Raw genomic sequence first — 21,757 nt, forward strand, 5'->3', positions numbered from 1 at the left:
ATGCCTTGATAGGCATAGTGTACCATGTCTGATTGAATAATGCCTTGATCAATCATAGTGTACCATGTCTGTTTGAATAACGCCTTGATCAGGCATAGTGTACCATGTCTGGTTGAATAATGCCTTGATAGGCATAGTTTACCATGTCTGGTTGAATAATGCCTTGATCAGTCATAGTGTACCATGTCTGGTTGAATAATGCCTTGATAGGCATAGTGTACCATGTCTGGTTGAATATTTCCTTGATCAGTCATAGTGTACCATGTCTGGTTGAATAATGCCTTGATCAGTCATAGTGTACCATGTCTGGTTGAATAATGCCTTGATCAGTCATAGTGTACCATGTCTGGTTGAATAATGCCTTGATAGGCATAGTTTACCATGTCTGGTTGAATAATGCCTTGATAGGCATAGTTTACCATGTCTGGTTGAATAATGCCTTGATCAGTCATAGTGTACCATGTCTGGTTGAATAATGCCTTGATAGGCATAGTTTACCATGTCTGGTTGAATAATGCCTTGATCAATTATAGTGTACCATGTCTGGTTGAATAATGCCTTGATCAGTCATAGTGTACCATGTCTGATTGAATGATGCCTTGATCAGTCATAGTGTACCATGTCTGGTTGAATAATGCCTTGATAGGCATAGTGTACCATGTCTGGTTGAATAATGCCTTGATCAATCATAGTGTACCATGTCTGGTTGAATAATGCCTTGATCAGTCATAGTGTACCATGTCTGGTTGAATAATGCCTTGATCAGTCATAGTGTACCATGTCTGGTTGAATAATGCCTTGATAGGCATAGTGTACCATGTCTGGTTGAATAATGCCTTGATAGGCATAGTGTACCATGTCAGGCTGAATAATGCCTTGATCAGTCATAGTGTACCATGTCTGGTTGAATAATGCCTTGATAACCATAGTGTACCATGTCTGGTTGAATAATGCCTTGATAGGCATAGTGTACCATGTCTGGTTGAATAATGCCTTGATCAGTCATAGTGTACCATGTCTGGTTGAACAATGCCTTGATTAGTCATAGTGTACCATGTCTGGTTGAATAATGCCTTGATCAGTCATAGTGTACCATGTCTGGTTGAATGATGCCTTGATCAGTCATAGTGTACCATGTCTGGTTGAATAATGCCTTGATAGTTATAGTGTACCATGTCTGGTTGAATAATGCCTTGATCAGTCATAGTGTACCATGTCTGGTTGAATAATGCCTTGATAGGCATAGTGTACCATGTCTGGTTGAATATTGCCTTGATCAGTCATAGTGTACCATGTCTGGTTGAACAATGCCTTGATCAGTCATAGTGTACCATGTCTGGTTGAATAATGCCTTGATTAGTCATAGTGTACCATGTCTGGTTGAATAATGCCTTGATAGGCATAGTGTACCATGTCTGGTTGAATAATGCCTTGATAGGCATAGTGTACCATGTCTGGTTGAATAGTGCCTTGATCAGTCACAGTGTACCATGTCTGGTTGGATAATGCCTTGATAGGCATAGTTTACCATGTCTGGTTGTATAATGCCTTGATCAGTCATAGTGTACCATGTCTGGTTGAATAATGCCTTGATCAGTCATAGTGTACCATGTCTGGTTGAATAATGCCTTGATCAGTCATAGTGTACCATGTCTGGTTGTATAATGCCTTGATCAGTCATAGTGTACCATGTCTGGTTGAATAATGCCTTGATTAGTCATAGTGTACCATGTCTGGTTGAATAATGCCTTGATCAGTCACAGTGTACCATGTCTGGTTGAATAATGCCTTGATTGGCATAGTGTACCATGTCTGATTGCATATGCTCTCTGGCCAGTGCAGCTACATTTGGGCCAGTATGACTGAAGAAGGACCTATGGCAAAACCAGTATGAAAGCATCCATTTAATCATACAACAGTATTAAACTGTTTGTGCAAGATACCAAGCAAACAGATTACTTGAGAACAAAATTAAAACTTGAATTGCTCGCATATGGGCTTACACAGAAATGAGAGAAAAATAAGGGATGTAGAAAGATGACTTTAAAATATAGTGTCACTTACATTGATAAGATTTGGAAGGAGTGGAAAAAATACCCCAAAAAAACAAAGCTATCCCAGCAGAATAGTAAATAAAAAGGGAAGATGTGTATGTAATGGTATATATTTTGTAGTCATTCCAATTTTAATACCAAAAATATGACTAATTGGCTGATTATGTGTATTCGGTTCAAAGCCATGTGTATGACAGGCATGGTGAGCTAAAAGAAGGGATTGTACCATGTTTGAAATGCTTATGGAATGGAATGGGTAAAGAAAGAAAAATTAACCTGGTTCAGAACAAATACTTGAGTCTTTTCTGTATGATGGCAGCTTTCTCATCAGAACTTCCCCATGCTCTAAATTATATTAACCCATGGCTAGGTAGTGGGTATCAGTAACTCCATTCATGGGCGATACCAAGTGATGTATCAATTTAATGATGTCAGGCACTGTCTCCCATGTCTGGGCAAATCAATCTATGACACAGTGAGAGAGATAGAGGCATGGAGGTAGAGAATTTTCAGACTCATATAATTTTGCAAATAACATTCAAGATAGACATTAAAAAATGCCCATATTTATCATGCTATCCATTATATGAACACTGACAGAAAACGTTGTTGAAAAGCAAAATTAATCAACACAAGGAAAATTCTAGATTACAATAAGATAGGGTGAATCGATTTTCAAAATTTATTCAGAGAATACACTGAAATGATGAGCATTATAAATTGATTAAGTTTATTGTGCTATCATGTTATAGAACAAGGAATTAAAAATCAAAGTGTCAAAAGACAAAAATTAACAAAAGGAAGCAATAAAAGGCTACCAACCTTTTAGCCAGTGCTGTATAAATTAAATCCAGAAATATACCACAGTATAATACAAATAATGTATTAATGATTCTTTTACTGTCCAGTGTATCTGTACAAATCATGTTTTAATGATTCGTTCACTGTACAGTGTATCTGTACAAATAATGCATTAATGGTTTCTTCACTGTTTAGTGTCTGTACAAATAATGTGTTAATTATTCCTTCACTGTACAGTGTATCTGTACAAATAATGTATTGATGGTTCCTTCACTGTCAACTGTATCTGTAGAAATGTGTTAATTATTCCTTCAATTCAATACATCCTCTCCCACTGGAGAAAAAGTCAATATGACCCTTTGACCTTTTGCACACCACTCTGCTGCGGACCATGCGCTGAAGGTAGATGTACCTATATGTCATTCTTTTCATGGACACCATGCTGTATACACATCTGAAGCCATTGTGACTGAGAAATTAATGCCTGTGGACAACTAATATACTGCAGTTAGCAGTCTCTCCTTCTCTACAGTGTTTATAATTCTCAGTGTTGCTACTGTCCATTCATTTCTAAAACCGTATTATAGCCTTTTGTTTTTCCCCCTTAGAACTTCATTCTTTGTGGGAATTAGGAAGCTACTTGTTCTACCCATGGTAGTAGACACCTTTACTTTAAAAAATACTAACTGAATGGTACAGGTAAGTCTGTATATTCTAGGAACAATAACAGGCCCTGCTCAAATGTTGAAGACAACGTTTCCTCCATTTTTTATGTTCAACTCAATAAATAAATTATAACTTTGTACAAGGCTCACATTGACATTCATGTATTTGCATGTTACCTCAATAAACAAATAATCAGAAATGGAATATCTTGTTTCTTTCAATAAATAAGGAAATACTTCAACGATAATTTCCATCTTTTGTTTATTCATGGTAAGTTGAGTTTCACGACAACAAGGGACCACACCGCTATAAAAAGAATTTGTTTTCAGCAAAACAGTCTGTGGGGCAGTGTGGCCACAAGAAGGCCTCATGAGATACACACACAGACTGTATCAAGTGCTCTAGGTATACTCGGATAAAACGTTTTACATTTTATAATTTGTTGTCTAGTAGATTCCAGTCATAGATGGGAGAACATTCCCTCTTCTTCATCTGAATTTCCTGTTTTTTTTCCAGATCTCACAATTTAGGATAAACACCTTCAGCAGTTGTTGAAGCACCTCCAGAAAGAGGGTCTCGACTTTTGAGAAGCTGTTCAGCTTCTGCTGGTAGGGAGATGATGGAAAGTTCTCACGTCCCTAACAGCATTCATTCTTCAGGTAGGGGGTTGCTCTGTCCTGCTGGAGAGGTAGAGCACTGTGATTGCGGGTTGCGCCCTCCCATTAGGGAGGTAGAGCACCGTGATTGCAGGTTGCACCCTTCCATTGGGGAGGTAGAGCACTGTGATAGTCGGTTGCACCCTCCTCTAAGGAGGTTGAGTACTGTGATGGCAGGTTGCACCCTCCCTTGAAGGAGGTTGAGCACCATAGCCATGGGTTGAACCCTCCCTTTAGGGAGGTTGAGCACCACATTAGCAGGTTTTTCTTCCCATGAGGGAGGTTGAGTACCGCAATAAATATTGTGCCTCTGGCAATGTGCTGGCCCTTTCTTTTAGGGAGACAACGCATCACACCTATGATGTACAGAGTGAAGATGATGTCATCTGTATCTATCACTCATCGACCTCATGGTATGGGGAAAGGGCCAAGACCAAGCTTCCCCCTCTCCCCCCTCCACCATCCCACCCTGTGCAGGATTTACAACCCATACACAGGATTGAGGCTAGGGATGGGGACCGTTTTGGTGTCCCCCCTACCCTATTATACCTATGAATCCTTATGGGATGTGGAGCCTTCCACTGCAGGGACCTTGGTCCATTATGCCCCCGTGCACTACTGGACCTTGCCATACCAACCAAACTGATGTTGTGGCTCGTGTCCCACCATCACCTCACCAAGTGGTTTCCTTTCAGAAGGCTACAGGTGTTACATCATTGAGGGTAGATAGACATTCTCTTCTCCCTCCACACCTCCTGATCAACCAGGGACTGCAACACATAGTACTCCTATGCCTTCTCCATCAAGAGACATAGTGATACCTAGCCAATCTCCAACTCAGAGTGTCCTTGACTATGAGGATGACGATGCTCTCTCCATCCATGTTGACTCCAATGAGTTTGAGTCAAAAGCTGAGGCAGTGACACCTTCTCTCAGGCCCACTCAATCATGTCAGGTGGATGAGGAAGAAGAGGAAGTCTGGTCCTTTGATAAGGAAGTAAACAGGGTTTACCGTTTGTTACCCCCCCGACTTGTGCCCCAAACCATCGGACACACAGTCCAAAAGATCCTTTCCAGTTTGGAGAAGATCTCCGGGGTACCACCTCAACCAGACCTCTTACTTTTCCCACAATCATCTATGATTAACTCATTCAGCTCCAGCACTGTTATCAGTATCTCTGCTTCCATGCCTCAGAAGCACAAAGCTGTGTCTAGCTACTTGTGCCCCAGAGGTTTTACCTGTTTGAAAAATTTTGAAAACATTGTGCACATGCATTCATTCACCTTATTTCTCTTCTTATATCCAATTAAAATCCATGAAATTTTCACCATTTATTCCAAATGAATTTGTCTACACAGTGATGTATTTTTTCCCTATTTGTCCAAGTCTTTTACATCTTATTTATTCACTATTTACAAAATTATGTGCAACGTTTATCTGCAAGAACTCTATCATCATCGTTGTCAGCATCCTCATCTTTGGACAATTCAGTCTCAGAAACTTCTATGTCCGATTCTAAATCTCACAAAATATCCAACTGCCGAACATATCTTTCCTCAGCTTGCTCAATATTTTCAAGATCAAACCTGAGAAACTCCTCATTTTTGCTCTCATCAAGAATCACTCTTACGTCCATCATTATGAACAGAACATGTGATGTTAAACCACTCTCAAACAGTAGTCCTTAGCTTCTGAACAATTCAAATTTCCACAAATGAAAGTAAAATAATTTCTGATTGGTTTAATAGTTGTTTAGTTCTTCGAATAAACCCATTTCTAACCAATCAGAGATGTTGTATCTAACACACATTAATCACGCCTGGAGACAGGATTGGCCATTGAATGCAGTAAAAAATTCATGGCTACAGGCGGGATCGGCCAATGAATGCAGAAACTGGATCACGGCTGCAGACGGGATCAGGGCCGAATGAGTTAATAAATAGTGTGAGGTTTTCTCAAGGCCAAAATATTGCTAGACAATGTAGAAGGTGGTCTGTTCTTCCCTTTATGTTTAGACCCCTTATCTCTTCTTCAAGCTATCGGGTACAATCCCCGAAGTGGCCTATTAAACCTCCTCCTTTGGATGCTGATGTGGCAAAGTCAGTATTTCTTCAGGATCCTGGGCATTCCTTCCCATCAAAACAACTGATGCCATGGAACAGAAAACCTGGTTACTTGTAACTATATCCTCACATGCTAACCTTTTCTCAGCTACTTCCTTTAGCATGTTGAGAGAGGCATGCACTATCTGTTGCTATGGCATTATCGGCGGAATGTCTGCACATCCGCCATGATGCTACATTGGACTTGTTGAAGGTATTGCTTAACCACAGTAAAGACCTTCTAATGGCTGCTCCTCTAGAAGCTGAGACCCTCTTTGGGAGCTTTATTCCTACTGTGGCTTCTCAAGACTTACCCAATCACCAAAATCGATCTTTTACCACCACTCCTGGTCCATTGCAATTGACCAGGAAACAAGGTCAGGCAAATCGTCCTCAGGGACCATCTGCCAAATTTTTCAAGCATGCCCAACTCCAATCCAATCCACAAATTCTTGCTAGACCACCTCCTCCCTCATCAGGTCCATGGCACCCAGGTTGCCACAGATCAAAGAGGAAGTTTTCTAACCCATCTTCCTTTCCTACTAGGACAGGAAGGGGTGGGAAACCCTAGCAAATTACCCCCTCTCCTGCTGTGCATCCCCTTCTCAAACATTCCAGCAGGTGCTCGCCTAGATCTTTTCTCAGAGGCTTGGTCAAGCATCATGGATGATGGTTGGATTCTCTCTATTTAAAACAAGGGTTATCAACTCCAGTTTCGAGAAAACCCCCACTATCAAGGACCCCCATTTTCTTTCCCCAGTCCAATCTGGTGGAATTAAGGGAAGAGGTGCACACCCTTTTGCAGAAAGGGGCAGTCAAGAGGATTTTAAAAGATCAGTCTCCCACCTTCTACTCCCAAATCTTCCTGGTCACCAAGAAAACGGGAAATTTCAAATAAATATCGATCTCTCCCCACTCAACCAGTTTCTGTCAGAGGAAACCTTCAAGATGGAGACAACCTCCTCAATTCAGAATGCTCTTCCTCTGTCCAACTGGATTGTCTTCATCAACCTTCAGGATGCCCATTTACACATCTCCATTTTTCCTCCACACTGCAAATGTCTTCATTTTTGTCTAGACCAGAAAGTTTTTCAATTTCAGGTTATGCTGTTTGGAATCTCTTCTGCACCCAGAGTCTTCACCCAGGTTATGTGAGCAGTAGTGGCCTACCTTCGAATACAGGGAACATCAATTCTCTAGTATTTCAATGACTGGCTGATTCACCATGTCCATGTTCAGTCCCTTCATCAGGATCTGTTTTCTGCTCATGGTCCAACATAACTCAGTTGGGTCTCCTACCAAACTTTGAGAAGTTGGAACTTGTTCCATCACAGGACTTTAAGTGGGGATGAACTTCCTCACAAACCAAAACGTGGTCTGGGTTACCCTGGATCAGATAGATCAAATCATGCTCTCCTAGAGATGCTACGAGCGAAAACCATTTTATCCGCTCGCCTTTATCTGTTCTTACTCAGAACCTTGAACACCTCTGCTGATGTTTTCACATGCATCCTCTACAGTTCCTTTTTCTGGCAAGGTGGAAACCTCACAGAGATTCTCTATCAACTCCAATCCCTCTAGGACCAGTTTTTCACCACCATTTGCTTTGGTGGATGAATCAAGACAGATTCCTGATGGGGGTTTCCATGCATGCACCCGATCCCCATTCCTATCTGTTCGCAGATGCATCAGATTCAGACAGGGGAGCCCATTTTGAGTTGAAGTGCATAATTATCTGTGGTTCCTGGACTTGGACTGAATTGTCTCTCCACATCAACAACCTAGAAATGAAAGCAGTATTTCTAGCATTGCAAGGGTGCATTGACCTAATAAGGGGCCGTTGTGTCATGGCCTTTCAGACAACACGTCTGTCATATCCTACCTATGACATCAAGGAAGCACACATGTCCCTTCAATTTGCATGGAGGTCTGGAACCTTTTCTTCTGGGCAACCTCAGAGAATGTCACAATTCGAGTTCGCCACATTCCAGGCAAGATGGACATATTAGTGGAAAGCCTGTCCAGAACAGACTGAGCCGACCTAACAGAATGCTCTATTCACCACTCAGTAACAGAGTCCCTGTTTTCCCTTTAGGGAAGACTTCTGGTGGACCTGTTTGCGTCAAAGCTCAACAACAAACTTCCCTTTTATGTGTGTCCTGTCCCGGATCAGAGAGCATGGGCAGTCAGTGCATTCAGTTTTCAGTAGTATTGCCTATTCTGGTCGGATCAATCTCATTACCCCATAGTGGCCCCAACGACCATGGTTCAACGATCTCTTAGATCTCTTGATAGATCAACCCAGGTCTCTACCACACAGGAGAGATCTCTTGTCACAGCACCATGGGTCCCTTCTCCACAACAGCCCAGACATTCTCTACCTTTATGCCTGGCTCATCTCAAACGATCTCTCCACCAGAACAAGTTTTCAGACAGAGTCACTAGTTGCATCATTCAAGCCAGGAGAGCTTCTGCATCCAAAGTTTATGATGCCAGGTGGAGAATCTTCTGTGATTGGTGAAGTAGGAAACATGTTGATCCTATCTGCCCTTCTATAGCTTCCATTGCTGATTTCCTTTTGTTCCCCTTTGAGGCCAAAAGATGTATCCACTATCAAAGGCTATTGAGCTGCCATCTCCAACACACTTAAATTCTCGCAGGGCACAGACATCAGTTCAGATCCGCATCTTGCTGCTCTTATAAAGTTTTTTGAGCTTCAGAGACCAGTCTCTTGCTCCCTTGTGCCTAGATGGAATCTTTCCCGAGTTTTTTGGTCATTAACCAAAACATTTTATGAACCATTATAACCAAAACACTTTATGAACCATTGAGTGAATCTTCTTTTTTTGGATCTCACACTAAAAACTGTGGTCCTTCTCACCCTTGCCTCAGCGAGATGAAAAAATGAAACTCATGCCTTGTCCATTGGCTCTGGCTGTCTTACGTTTAATGGGAACTATGACTCTGTTTCCCTTCTCTGCCAACCTGGTTTTCTTGCAAAAAATCAGTTACCTTCAGTAGCCCCCTTACATAGATATTCCCAGTCTTAGTAAAATATGCACAGGGGATGATCAAGATAGACTTTTACGCTTCTGTCTTAATGTCTCCAAAGCAAAAAGAAAGGGTAGGAAACCTCTCTTTCTCCCTATTAAGTGATCTGTAGACATTTCAGCTGCCACTATCTCCCGGTGGATTGTCAAGACAATCAAATGAGCATATGAGTCTCTCACCGATCGAGACCTCACCTTTATGAAACTTTAAGAACATGAGGTTCAAGCTACCTCATGGGCCTATTTTAATCATTCCTCTCTGGCAGATATTATGAAAGGAGCTTTCTTGCACTCCCATAATACTTTTTCCTCCTTTTATCTCCGCTCATCAGCACAACAGAGCTCAGGCATTTTTTCTCTGGGTCCCATTGTTACGGCACAGCATGTTACTCAGAGAAAAATGAATATTCTGTAGAAGTGGACCTCTCCCTCTACAGTGAGTACATTTCTGTTTTTGATCAGTTTGACGTCAGCCTACCCACCTTACTGACAAATTCAGCTAATCAGTAGCACCAGGATAAGTAATTGCTGCTATTAAAATGTAGTTTGGGGGGGGGGGTAAAACTAATTTTAAATATGCAATACTTACCTGTCACTATTGCTGAATAACCTACTCCCACCCCACTCTGTTAACTTGCGGAATTGTCGTCTGTGAAAAGATAACATATAGGTACATCTACCTTCTGTGCATGGCCTGTGATAGAGTTGTGTGCAAAAGGTCAAAGGGTCATGCTGACTTTTTCTCCACTCTGGGAGGATGTATCATATGGACAGTATATTTTTGGCATGAAAATAGATAACTTCAGCGATAGCGACAGGTAAGTATTGCATAATTAAAATTAATTTCCCCCCCCAATAAAAACTTCATTTTACGGCTTTGAAATAATTTTGTCTTGAGAATGTACATAGTTCCTCAAGTTCTGACATTTGCAAAATTGTATTTTACAGGTAAGAAGTTAGAAATGAACACAATGGCTATATTTCCACGAATTATACTTATAACGGATGGGAAAACAACATCTCACCTCATTCGAGAGGGACCAGACTTTTCATTCACTCATGAGCTGGCAAGTATTCTAATAAACTTATATCAACATCTATTTCAATCAGCTTTAATCTTTGTATTTGAAGTATGATATTGGCATTTTAATTTCTCCATAATTTTGAGACAGTTTCTTTCACAATGTTTATTTTTCCATCCCTCGTACTTAAGAAACATTTTCAAATTATGTTTCAGATGTTTTTTGTCTAAGCACAGTGACCCATTGCATCATATCTACATGTATCAATCCATGCTAAACTTGTTGTCCTCTGGCAACCAACTGAGGCATATTTAAATAATTTGGATTATTTCTTTTTTGAAACAGAAGTTTTGGATTTCATACTTGTACTGAATTTCCTACAAAAGTTCATTTCTGAACCCCTTAAATATGAGGATATGAAGGTATTATAAAAATTAAATTTCAGGCTGAGATCTTCACATGCTTCGCTTAATGCTAGTGTCCATATTCAGCCAGAAGGTAAATGATGAGTGTCATCTTGTGGCTTTCTTTATGTTGCTAAATAGTTTTAGAGTCTCAGTGCATCATATACATGTATATTAATTTTTATGACTCGTTAGCAGATTAATTCCGCATGAATTTTTAGAGGAAATATTTGCAAATAAATACCTTACCATGGTTGATATGATGTGCATTGCATCATTATCTTGAGGAGGACTGTTTCTTGGCTACGAGGATTATAAGTAACAATTGGAAACTACTTTTGACTTCTGCAAGGAAAAGCTTGTTGAAGTTTTGGCCAATACTCAAAATTATGGTATATTTAAATTATTTCAGTGAAAAAATTTGATATAATTTATTTTTACAGTAATGCTTTGTTCTTATTTAGTATAAATATTCTCCAGAAACACTGATTCTCTGATCCAGGGCCCTCAACTTTCCTGCAGCCAGAATAAGTCAGGCTTTCTATCAATGCCTTTGGTAGGATCAGATCATGCACTCAATACTGTGCTGACCATGGATTTAATATTTTACAGGATTTTATTTAGATAGAATGTGCTCTGAGCCCTGAATGTTGTATGATGAAGGTGTTTCATATCAATAGTAAACAGCATGGTTTACAAAAATAGGCTTGTGTGTGCTTTGATGCACCAATTTTCAAATGATTTGACTGTAAAAAAGCTGGACCACGGTGAAATGTAAACCCATCCTTCTTATATTTTCTTTGTTTCTTCATTTATTTGTTTAATGATGTCCCACCCAGTCACATTATCCTGACACCAGACCGACCAGTCCTAACACTAACTTCTTAATGTTGAGTGCCTAGCAAGGCAGCAGTTAGTACCATTTTAAAAAGTCTTTGCTAATAGAAAAGAGCGAAAACCAACAAGTTTTGTAAAATTCAACTAATAGTTTTTTTCCCTAGAATACAAAGTGAAAGTTTAAAAGAGATTACAGTAATGCTAATTAAATCCCAAATAGTCCAAACAGCTTTATCACCAGTCCTAGTGAATAAAGCTCTAATTAAATTCCAGTGGTGTTCAAAATAAGATGTAAATCTGATGGTGTTGATGCGCCTGTAGTGGCCTGTGATTTGGTGATGTGACAACAGTCTTTGATGAATCACACTAATATAATCCAAGATGTTCTTGTTTAATTCACCATAATTCTCAGGTAATGTCTCTGTCCAAGAATATTATTTATGAGCACTTTGTATTTGCAGTGAATAATAATTTAATTAAATAAATAAATCCAAATCAGATACTGAACACAACAATAAGAATGATTTCTGCAAAATTTTTGGGTTTGCAAACACACTAACTGCACACATTTTTCAATCAGATTATTCAATTATTAAATGCCATTTTGTTTTAACCTTTTAGTATTTGGTTTATACAATGCAAAACTACTTTTCCAACTGCTAGGTTGCTTTCAAATTATCTGTATCTCAGCAAAACTTTGATAACTGGATTCAGCAAAAAATCACTTGGAACTTGATAAGGGCAGTATGGTGCATGGTGCGAAATTTAGTTGCTGCGTTGGTTCTGATCGACAGTTGATTTGTGTGCCAGTGCGTTGTCTTGGAGTAGATAATAATAATAATAATAATAATGACCTTGTTTAAAGAGGGTAACACAATTAGCTAAAAACTAATCTACCTTGAGGCCCTCATACAAAGGAATTCATTTATTTAAGCTGCATCTCTGAAGCCACTGGATATATTGGGTTTGGAAGAAGGAAATAGAGTGGGCATTTCTAATTTCAGCTGGAATACTATTCCAGAGCAGAGTTCCAGAGTATTGGAAACTTTTTTTAAATAACTCCTTATTTGGTTTGGGAATTTTATACTGTTTGGTAGACATGGATCGCAGGTGGGGAGTATTACCAGGTAGCCTATACTGGAATAGTGATTGTAAATATTCAGGAGCACTATTATGAGATATCCTGTACATTAATTTGGCTTTTCTCAAACAGATTCGGTCTTTAATAGATAATATTTTTAACCTACCAGCTAAACTTTCCTTGCTTTCTTTCTGGATTGATATTAGCCCAAATGCTCTTTTTTGAAGATGTGCCAGCTTTGCTATGTTTTTATCATTTGAATTACCCCATACTGTACTACAGTAGTCCAAATAGGGTTGTATGTAACTGTTATAAAATAGTTTTCTGTGCCTTTCAGGGAGAAAATGTCTTATCCTACTGAGAAGCCATAAACTTGAATTGACTTTTTTACTGATATGTTTGATTTGTATCCTTCCATGTCAGACATAGTTCATTACTATCAAGATTTGTCCTTCTTTGCCATGTTGAGATAAGTAATATTTTAGTTTTACCAGTATTTACCACCATGCCATTACATGTGCACCAGTTTTCCAGTTTGTCTAGTACATTCTGTAAAGAAATTTTGAGCTCATGCTTTGTGTTTTGGATGTCTGACAATGTTGTGTCATCTGCATAGAGATCTGTAGATGATATTGAGTCTCTTAGTAAAAGTGGTAGGTCATTAATAAATAAAATGAATAGTAATGGACCTAGAATTGAGCCTTGTGGTACTCCATATCTAATTGTTTCAGGTTCAGACAGAACATTATTTATGTAAGCATGTTGTGTTCTCTCATTTAAGTACGAAGTAAACCATCTAATTGTTCTTTCATCACACTGGTAGATTTTCAGTTTCTTCAAAAGGATTTCATGATCCACCATGTCAAAAGCTTTCCTGAAATCTACAAATACAGTTCCTATTATTCTACCTTGGTCAAGTGCTTGAAGCCATTTATCAGTTAGGGATATCAAGGCAGTCTCACAGGAATGGTTCTGTCTAAAGCCTGATTGATTAGGGTGTAACAGCAAGTGTTTGGTTAAATATGACATGAATGAGTCATGGACATGTTTTTCAATCAATTTTGACAAGTTTGGTAGTATTGAGATTGGTCGGTAGTTATCAGCATCATCCTTAGAACCAGATTTGTGAATAGGAGTTACTTTAAATTTGCAGTTTTCCATATTTTGGGGACAGATGAGGTTGCAATACTTAAATTAATTATGAATGTTATGCTATCTACAATAGCAAAGGCAGAAGATTTAATGAGTCGTGGACCAATCTGATCAAGTCCTGTAGCTTTCTTGGTATCAAGTTCACTGAGACATTTTTTAACAAAGTTTTTTGACACTGGTGGGATAGAGAAACATACCTCCTTAGAGATTTTGCTGCTGCAGAACTTTTTCAGTTCATTAAAGTTGTTTTCTATCACTGGCTCTTTTAACTTTGTGGTAATGTTGATGAAAAAATCATTGAAAACATTTGCAATGTCAGTTTCATCAGTGACTATGGTGTCATTTACCAGAAGTGAGTGAATTTTATTTGTCTGTTTTTTGTGCGTTCCTCCAGTGAGTTCATTGAAGAGTTTCCAAATTGAGTTTGTGTTGCTCTTTTTGTTTTCAAGCAATGATTGATAATAAGTTTTTTTAGCTGTTTTAATCATACTTGTTATTTTATTTCTCCATACTTTATATTGTGCATGGTTTTCCATAGCCTTGAATTTGTCTTGTGTTTTCATAGCATCTAGGATTTCAGTAGTAAGCCAATTAGGTTGAATTTCAGTCTTTACTCGATGTACTTTCAGTGGTGCATGCTTAGATACTACATCCATGAATAAGTCAGTCCACACCCTCATGGTTTCATCTATGTCATCCAAATTTTGGATCATATTCCATGGAACTTTATATAGGTCATTGAGAAATTGTTCTTCATTAAAATTTTTGAACGATCTGTAAGTGATCGTTTTATGTGTATTTTTTTATTTTTCTTGCATTTAACCTTTCTTGTCAAAAAAGTAGGATAGTGGTCACTAAGATGGATACCTCAGGTACCACTTCACAGACAGGTTGGAGGCATAAAAGTGTCCATTGATACTAGGTGTCCAGTGATGTAATGCTAGCAGAATCAGGTACAGGTGCCTAAATGGCTGGGCCTTTTGTATCGAAAAGTAATGCATTTGAACTCTCTTGACAGACTACATCAATCTGTTTGTGGTCTCTGTTCATTCTCTCTGATTCAGACTTTTTTATTTTCTCATGGGTTTTGTTTAAAAAAATGAAATCCCTGTTTCATCACTTGTAATAAAGTCCTGTAAACATCTCCAGCCTTCTTTTTTATACCTGGTGAGTAACTCTTGGCGATTTCAGCCAGATTTAGATTTGGATCAGGTGTCAACAAATGCACAATCTGTCTTGTATAAACATTTCTGCACTTCAAATGACTCTTGAATATATTAAAAACAGATTAGAAATTACTGCCTTTGAATATCTTCCTAAGTTTGTCAATATCTCTCCATTCCACTAAGAGTCTTCATCATTTGCTTCCTTCATAGCAGCCACTTCCTGCTTTCTCATTTCAATGGCCTTCCTGTCATTTTCCATCATTTGCAGCCATTTTTAAAGCAATAGAACCACCTCAAAATTGTTGAACATGACAAGGAATTACATCTGTAAACTTATCCAAGTTGGCCTTGACATCACTCTAAGATTAGCCTAAGAGCACTCACATTTTATAGTATGCCTTTTTGCTCAGTAGTAGAATTGTCATCCTTCTCCGACATTGCTACATCACTGTCATAACATGAAGAACATTATTTGTCTATTGATCCCCATTAAATTTGTTTCTAATATCCCAAAAAGTTACAACAAAATATTGAGAACTTTTCAAACACCACTCATCGGCTGTTGATTAGCTCTAACTATTGCTTTGCAAATGGACTGTAATGCTGATTGTATTCAGGTACAATGTATATATTACTTTATAAGCAAAGCACAATAAAAGCTGGTATAGAATTATGTACTATCAACAAGTTCAGGCTATTTAATATACGTTCTATATAACCTTCCATAAATCTATCTGTATGTAAACATATATGCATACAAGATGTGAATTAATAAAGGGGCTTATTTTGAAGATTTGTTGCCTTTCAAGAGGAAAATGCCATTGTATTAGAGCAATTTGTTTTCAAGGGAGGCTTTTCTTCTAAACAGGTTTAACTTCTAACTTTAGGGGTACAGTGTTTTATATGCAGACTCCAAAGTTCTCACTAAGTCAGTAACTGAGGCTAATGAGATAAAATCAAATGTGCTTTGATAATACTAGAGTTTCAATGCAAAATGTATGGAATTTTAAGTGACAGAAAAATTTATAAGGTTATAATTCAGTGTTGGATAGGGTAAACCATTGAATTCTACCAGCCTTATTAACTCTTAAGTGACTAGATAAAATTCCTGTATTACCATGAAAATTTGAAACCAATAATGCTTGCCATCTTCATTTGTTTTCTTCTCCAAGAAGAATATTATCTATCAAGCAAGTTATACATTATCTATAAAATAAGTTGTTTTTTCTCTTGTACCATCTTCTCAACAATTCAAAAGCAACATGGGTTTTATGTTTTAATATGAAAATGGCATATTTCAGCATGTACAGACACAAAAGAATGTCAGAATAAGTTGGATTTTTCTGTAATAACATCGGCAATGTGTTTTGTCATGTATTAATGAAAATAATACAGTTAAGTAAGTTGCGGTTATTTCAGGATGAGGACATTGTAATGAATACAGTTCAAGAACTTAAGAAATGTTCTCAAGCCTACATAGATTGTGTGCCACTTGGAGAAAGCAAAATAGTAAGTATTCTGTCAACTGGTGAAGTGTATTATCTTGCAAGAAATTGTGAAAAATACTTCAAGATGTACTTGATCGCCAGAACTTTAGTAAAATGAAATGGTTTGGTTTTTGTGGGTTTCACTCTATTTTTTAGAATATGATACATGGTGGTTAGCATGTTTTGTGGAGTAAGAATATGGGAAGCCCCCAAAAGAACCACTGCCCCACAGAATGCTGCTAGCAAACCTTCTTTCACACCACATTTACCAAACTGAGACTTGAACTCATGCAAACAGAGGTGAGATGTAAAGGTGAGCACCTTAGACTATTGAACCACCACTGTATTAAAATGAAGGTAGATTTGACATTTCTAGTGTGCTGTGAAAACATTATCTGACATTTGGAACAAGTTTTCCAATATTGAATGCATCATAAGATTAGCCATTAGTTGCAAGACTTTAACTGGTGCCTAAAATATATCATTTACTCTGACTCTTTGTTTAAAGACTGTATGAAAGTACAAAACAAAATGTTTGAACTTGCGTAGATTCTAATGGGTGTAGATTACAAATTTGAAGTTTGACTTTAAGGGACTGTATGTATTGTAATTTATTCTATATTGTCTGTGAAAATAGATGAATAAATCTTTCCTTAATTCCAATTTGATTAAGAGCTCGGATGTTAGGCTTTAAACTGGAGGATTATTTGGTAATATAACAAGTCAAAGGAGTAAAATGTGTTACAGCCACTGGCGATGGTGGCTCACTAGAACATATATGAGACAGAACCATGATTTCCAACCAGTAGATTTACACATTTTGATCAGCAGATTGGCTTCTAAACCAGCAGATTTTTTATTGGCATAAATTTTAAGTGTCTTAAGAGATTCAAAAGAAAAGTACATTTTTGTTATAATATGTATTCTCTTCATACCAAAATAAAAACAGCAAGTTTTGAACATAAATATGATTTTAATTCTGATAAAAAATGTTACAATAATAAATAATTAATATTTGTCTGTATATTGCCAATTAATGAAAATGGAAGAGTTTGTTTATCTCATAGTTCACTGCAAAGATTTTTTGAATAAAAATTCCAATAGCATTTTTAGTTTCCTTCATGGTCTGGTGATCACTGATACCTTAAACACTGGTTTATAAGTCAAGTCCAGCTGCAACAGCTTATTCCCTGATCTTCCATCTTCAGTTGTATAGTTTCCTAGCAGACTGGGATCCATGTTGTTTGTTCTACTGATTACTCATAAAACCCAGTGACCCAGATCTGCTGGCACATTATGTACCACCAGATCAAGGACTGTGCAGTTTGCTGTTGGACAAATAAGTGAGTAAATATGGTAAATAGAGATAGATTAATGATCCTAACATTTGATGTCAGATTAATGTGAAAAATATTTTTCAAATACACCATGTACAATAAATAATTACTGATTTTGTGGTTGTGTTGTTGCTTTTACTTCATACACATTATCATATGCAGGGCACACAATGCCACATGACCTCAGTTTGTACCTTTATGCAAAATAACGATAAAATCTTCAAAACTAATATTTTATTTTCAAAAGTCTTTTACTGGAATAGTTTGTCAGAGAGAATATAAGACAGTGTGCTCTCTATTGGCATTAAAATCCATCCATATTTTTTTTCCTTGCAAGTAGCAGAAATAACTGTGATACATTGTACAAAAATGCAGATGCATCTGTACTTTTTATATACGCTAATGCAAATAGTTTTGACCTTTCTCTCAAATTCTTTTTAAAGTTTCATTCAATTACAGGACAAAGATAGCTATTTCTTTTGTAGGATTTTCTAACCAAGATTGCAAAGATGACTGGAGGAAAAATCTACCAGTGTGAGGATTGGAAGAAGCTTGGCAGACGGACAAAATATTTGGTAAGATATTATGGATATCTTAACTGTTGTCTTCAGTACAAATTCATGGGCATGTTTGTGTTACTGTATTTTTGTAATAAACTAAATTGTGCTAAATGTATTTGCACCTGTAAAAGAATGCTTAAATAGGCAAAACAGAACACGTAATCCATAATAAAAGTCACTTTAGTTGTAGTTATTCTAGCTATCATATGCAACATTTATTAAAGACAACTGAGTTTGGTTGTGGACAATTCTGCCAAATGTTTGTAGTTTATAAGGAATGAGTCAGGTAATTTGATGATCAACTTCTGCACAAGGTGTATTAATATATTTTACAGAACAAGTCTGATTTAATATTACTGTATTTGCTCTTTCCTATATCGGTAAAACTGAGAGCCAAGAACCTTAAAGAATACACTGTATTTTTAGAGACATTAAAAACAACAAAAATATATGTCACAGATCAGCTCTTAAATTTTGTTAAATATAAGTTTGGAATATATGCAGTAAGGGCTCGTTGAATAAACAAGTTAATCACATGAATCTTCTGACTATTCTTCTTTATAGAAACATCTGAGATGAAAACAAAATCTAAATTATGATTATTCTTGACACCTTCATATTTATGCCTGTCAGTCCACTCGATAAGAATTTTATTTGTGATAGCAACCATTCACTGTGATTGTTAATTTGCTAAAGACCAACTTTTTTCTATGCTTGCATATGTAAGCAGTTATATTTTTGGTAATATACATTCTTGGAATTTGTTGAAAATAGCCATTTTTCCAAGTGAGAACAAATTTTGAATATATTTCTAATCACAAATTTTCTAATCATTTTGGCATTTTATATTAATTGTAATGTGTACTTCCAGCACAAATCTGTCTGAAAACAAAAGGTAATCACAGAATGTATAGTAAAGAAGTGAATTGCAAAGTGGAAAATCTGTTTAACTGGACATAAAGGTATTTATTCTAGTTCTTTTACTTTTATATGTGATGCAAATGATCTCAGTATGGTATATTTCAATTTTCCAGGATGTAGCATCTATACTCTATCAGGAATTCATCAAAACGGGCAACTTTGACTTGATGAAAGGTGTCATTAGGAATCTTTGGAATGTGAAAGGAGAGGATTTAGTAAGTCAGTTTATTTGGCATAATAAGTATAATCATTCATCAAAATTATGGTGCTTGTGGCATAAATGACATGGAGTATCACTGGCAATAATGGATCAGAATGTGACTAACGCTACAGTTAATGTAAATAGCTGACAGTTAATATCATTATTGCAGGTTTATATGAACGACATTACATACAGCCATTGCAACTCTGAGGAGTGTTTCAGAGAAGAACATAGATTGCACATCATGACAGAAATGGCAAGGATATAATCATATCAGCTTTTCTTCATTACGGATCACTCCACTTTTATGGCCCTCATTTATAAAGATAGAGGATGCAGGTTGGTTCATGTGAATTGGTTACATTGGTTAAAATATGTATTAAAATGTACTAACTATGAGCACATCAAATGGCATGGACAAGCTTTGTTATTTGTTCAACATATTATTTCGCTACACGTTCTGGAAAGGATTATTTCATATTTGTTGAACAGTGACTGTGAACTCCAATGTCAAGTGGACTAAGACATATTTAATTCCTGAGATGTCCAAAATATCACTGTCAAGGCATATTATATGGTCTAGTTGATGCATTCAGAAAGAGTCTTCTGGGTCAAGATAAAAGAGGATTGTGTATGAGAATGAATAATTAAATTATTATTACTCATTCCTGTTTTCATCCTGTAAGCATTCATGCTTGTTTTACAAAAAAGAAGAAATAAAACTGAAAACAGTACACAGAAATGGTAAATATGAACTTTTGACCATTAAAAGATGGACATAACCATTTCAAATATCCCCACCACACTCTGGCCAGAGCTCACAGTGATACAATCCCCCATGTGATAGTTGTATACTTACCCACAGAGTCTGTCTAGGGGAGTGGACCATCATATGTTGGGACATTAATGTTAACCAATAGAGGAATAGCTATTCATTAATATCAGTAGAAACAAATAAAAAAAAAACAACATGATCAAGCTGCAAAAAGTTTATGCAAATTAATTTCTCGAGATCGTTTGTTGTACGTACCTCAGATTCCTTACAAAATTGATATATATGTTTTGTTCCAGCTATGATAACCATTTTTAAAAACAAGTACATGTACACCTCTCCCTCAATCACTTGTGCACAGCAGGGTCCAAAACAGATCACCTTATAAACTAGGGCACGGGTTACTGAGGAATCAGTGAAAAATGATGAAGGGGGGTGCCATCCAGGATGAACATCGAGAAGACCATGGGTAGGGGTAGGGTCAATGTTTAATTGCTGAATACTCGTTTTGGACTCTTGGGGATGCACACATTATGGTCAACATGTATTAGTTGCCTGACTTGGTCTTGGGTAAGGGACTGACACAGTCAGTATACCTTTATTCTGCTAAATGATTTATAAAATGCAAGAATAGGTTGCAAGTGAGCCTTAGGTATCTTCTGATTGGGTTTTCCTACCATTTTGGATGTGATAAGTCTTATTGATCCCTAAATGACCAGCCAAGGGACTTTCAGGAGCCAAACTATGAATTTCTTGTCTATATGACTTAGGAACAACAATTTGATAGCTCACTGACCACTTGTCACCAATAGGTACATCAGGTGGTCTCCATTTCCTCCTAAGGACCCCATTATAACAAAATAATAAACATGTACTTCTGTGGCTTCAGTTGCGATAATAGTCCTCTGAAACAAACAGGAGATCTCAAGATCTTGTTCCTGTTCAACAACAATTGACTGTTGTTTGTCACCCTGATTAGAATAAAGAGAATGACTAGTAAAAAGAGGATCACTGTGATCAATACCCTTTTATTGTTCCCAACGAGAAGTGATGAATACATTTTGATTGATCCATACCAGGAGCAAAAGTGACCTAAGCAAAAACCTGACTAATACATGTGTCAGCTAAAGGAGTAATTTCTTGATCAACATAATTCTCAAGAGCTTTCTTTGTCATAGCTCTAGTAACTTCACAAGCTGGGTGTAAATCAGGGATTTATTTTTCAATAGGATTGACTTTATGATCCAAATAAGAGTTGTCAGTTACAAGTGGATTAACCACAATCATATCTCCAGTTAGGTCATTGCCTAGTAATAAATGAATTTCCTTGATGGGTAAAGACATCACTATTCTGACTCACAGGTACTGAGACTAAGTCTGATGACAAATTTACACAAAGGAGAGGAACACTAACAAAGCTGCACTCAACTCCCTGAATATGAACACTTTCATTAAAAAAAGACTTATCTGAAGAAGGCAAATTATC

The 21,757-nt window shown here is 37.3% G+C and overlaps 1 protein-coding gene across 2 annotated transcripts in view; it reads left to right on the forward strand.

Annotated features, from left to right (window-relative positions):
- Window positions 1-21,757, forward strand: part of LOC149802108 (uncharacterized) — an 89,582-nt gene that overhangs the window by 44,703 nt on the left and 23,122 nt on the right. For both annotated transcript variants that reach the window (XM_089956503.1, XM_089956504.1), the window contains exons 12-15: window positions 10,279-10,397; window positions 16,412-16,501; window positions 18,302-18,391; window positions 19,411-19,512. In XM_089956503.1, coding sequence (XP_089812629.1) covers window positions 10,279-10,397; window positions 16,412-16,501; window positions 18,302-18,391; window positions 19,411-19,512 — 401 coding nt within the window. The remainder of the gene's footprint in view (window positions 1-10,278; window positions 10,398-16,411; window positions 16,502-18,301; window positions 18,392-19,410; window positions 19,513-21,757) is intronic.

Source organism: Sinohyriopsis cumingii, chromosome 4 (genome assembly GCF_028554795.1).
Source record: "Sinohyriopsis cumingii isolate HCF-2022 chromosome 4, ASM2855479v2, whole genome shotgun sequence".
In the NCBI taxonomy this organism is placed as follows: domain Eukaryota; kingdom Metazoa; phylum Mollusca; class Bivalvia; order Unionida; family Unionidae; genus Sinohyriopsis; species Sinohyriopsis cumingii.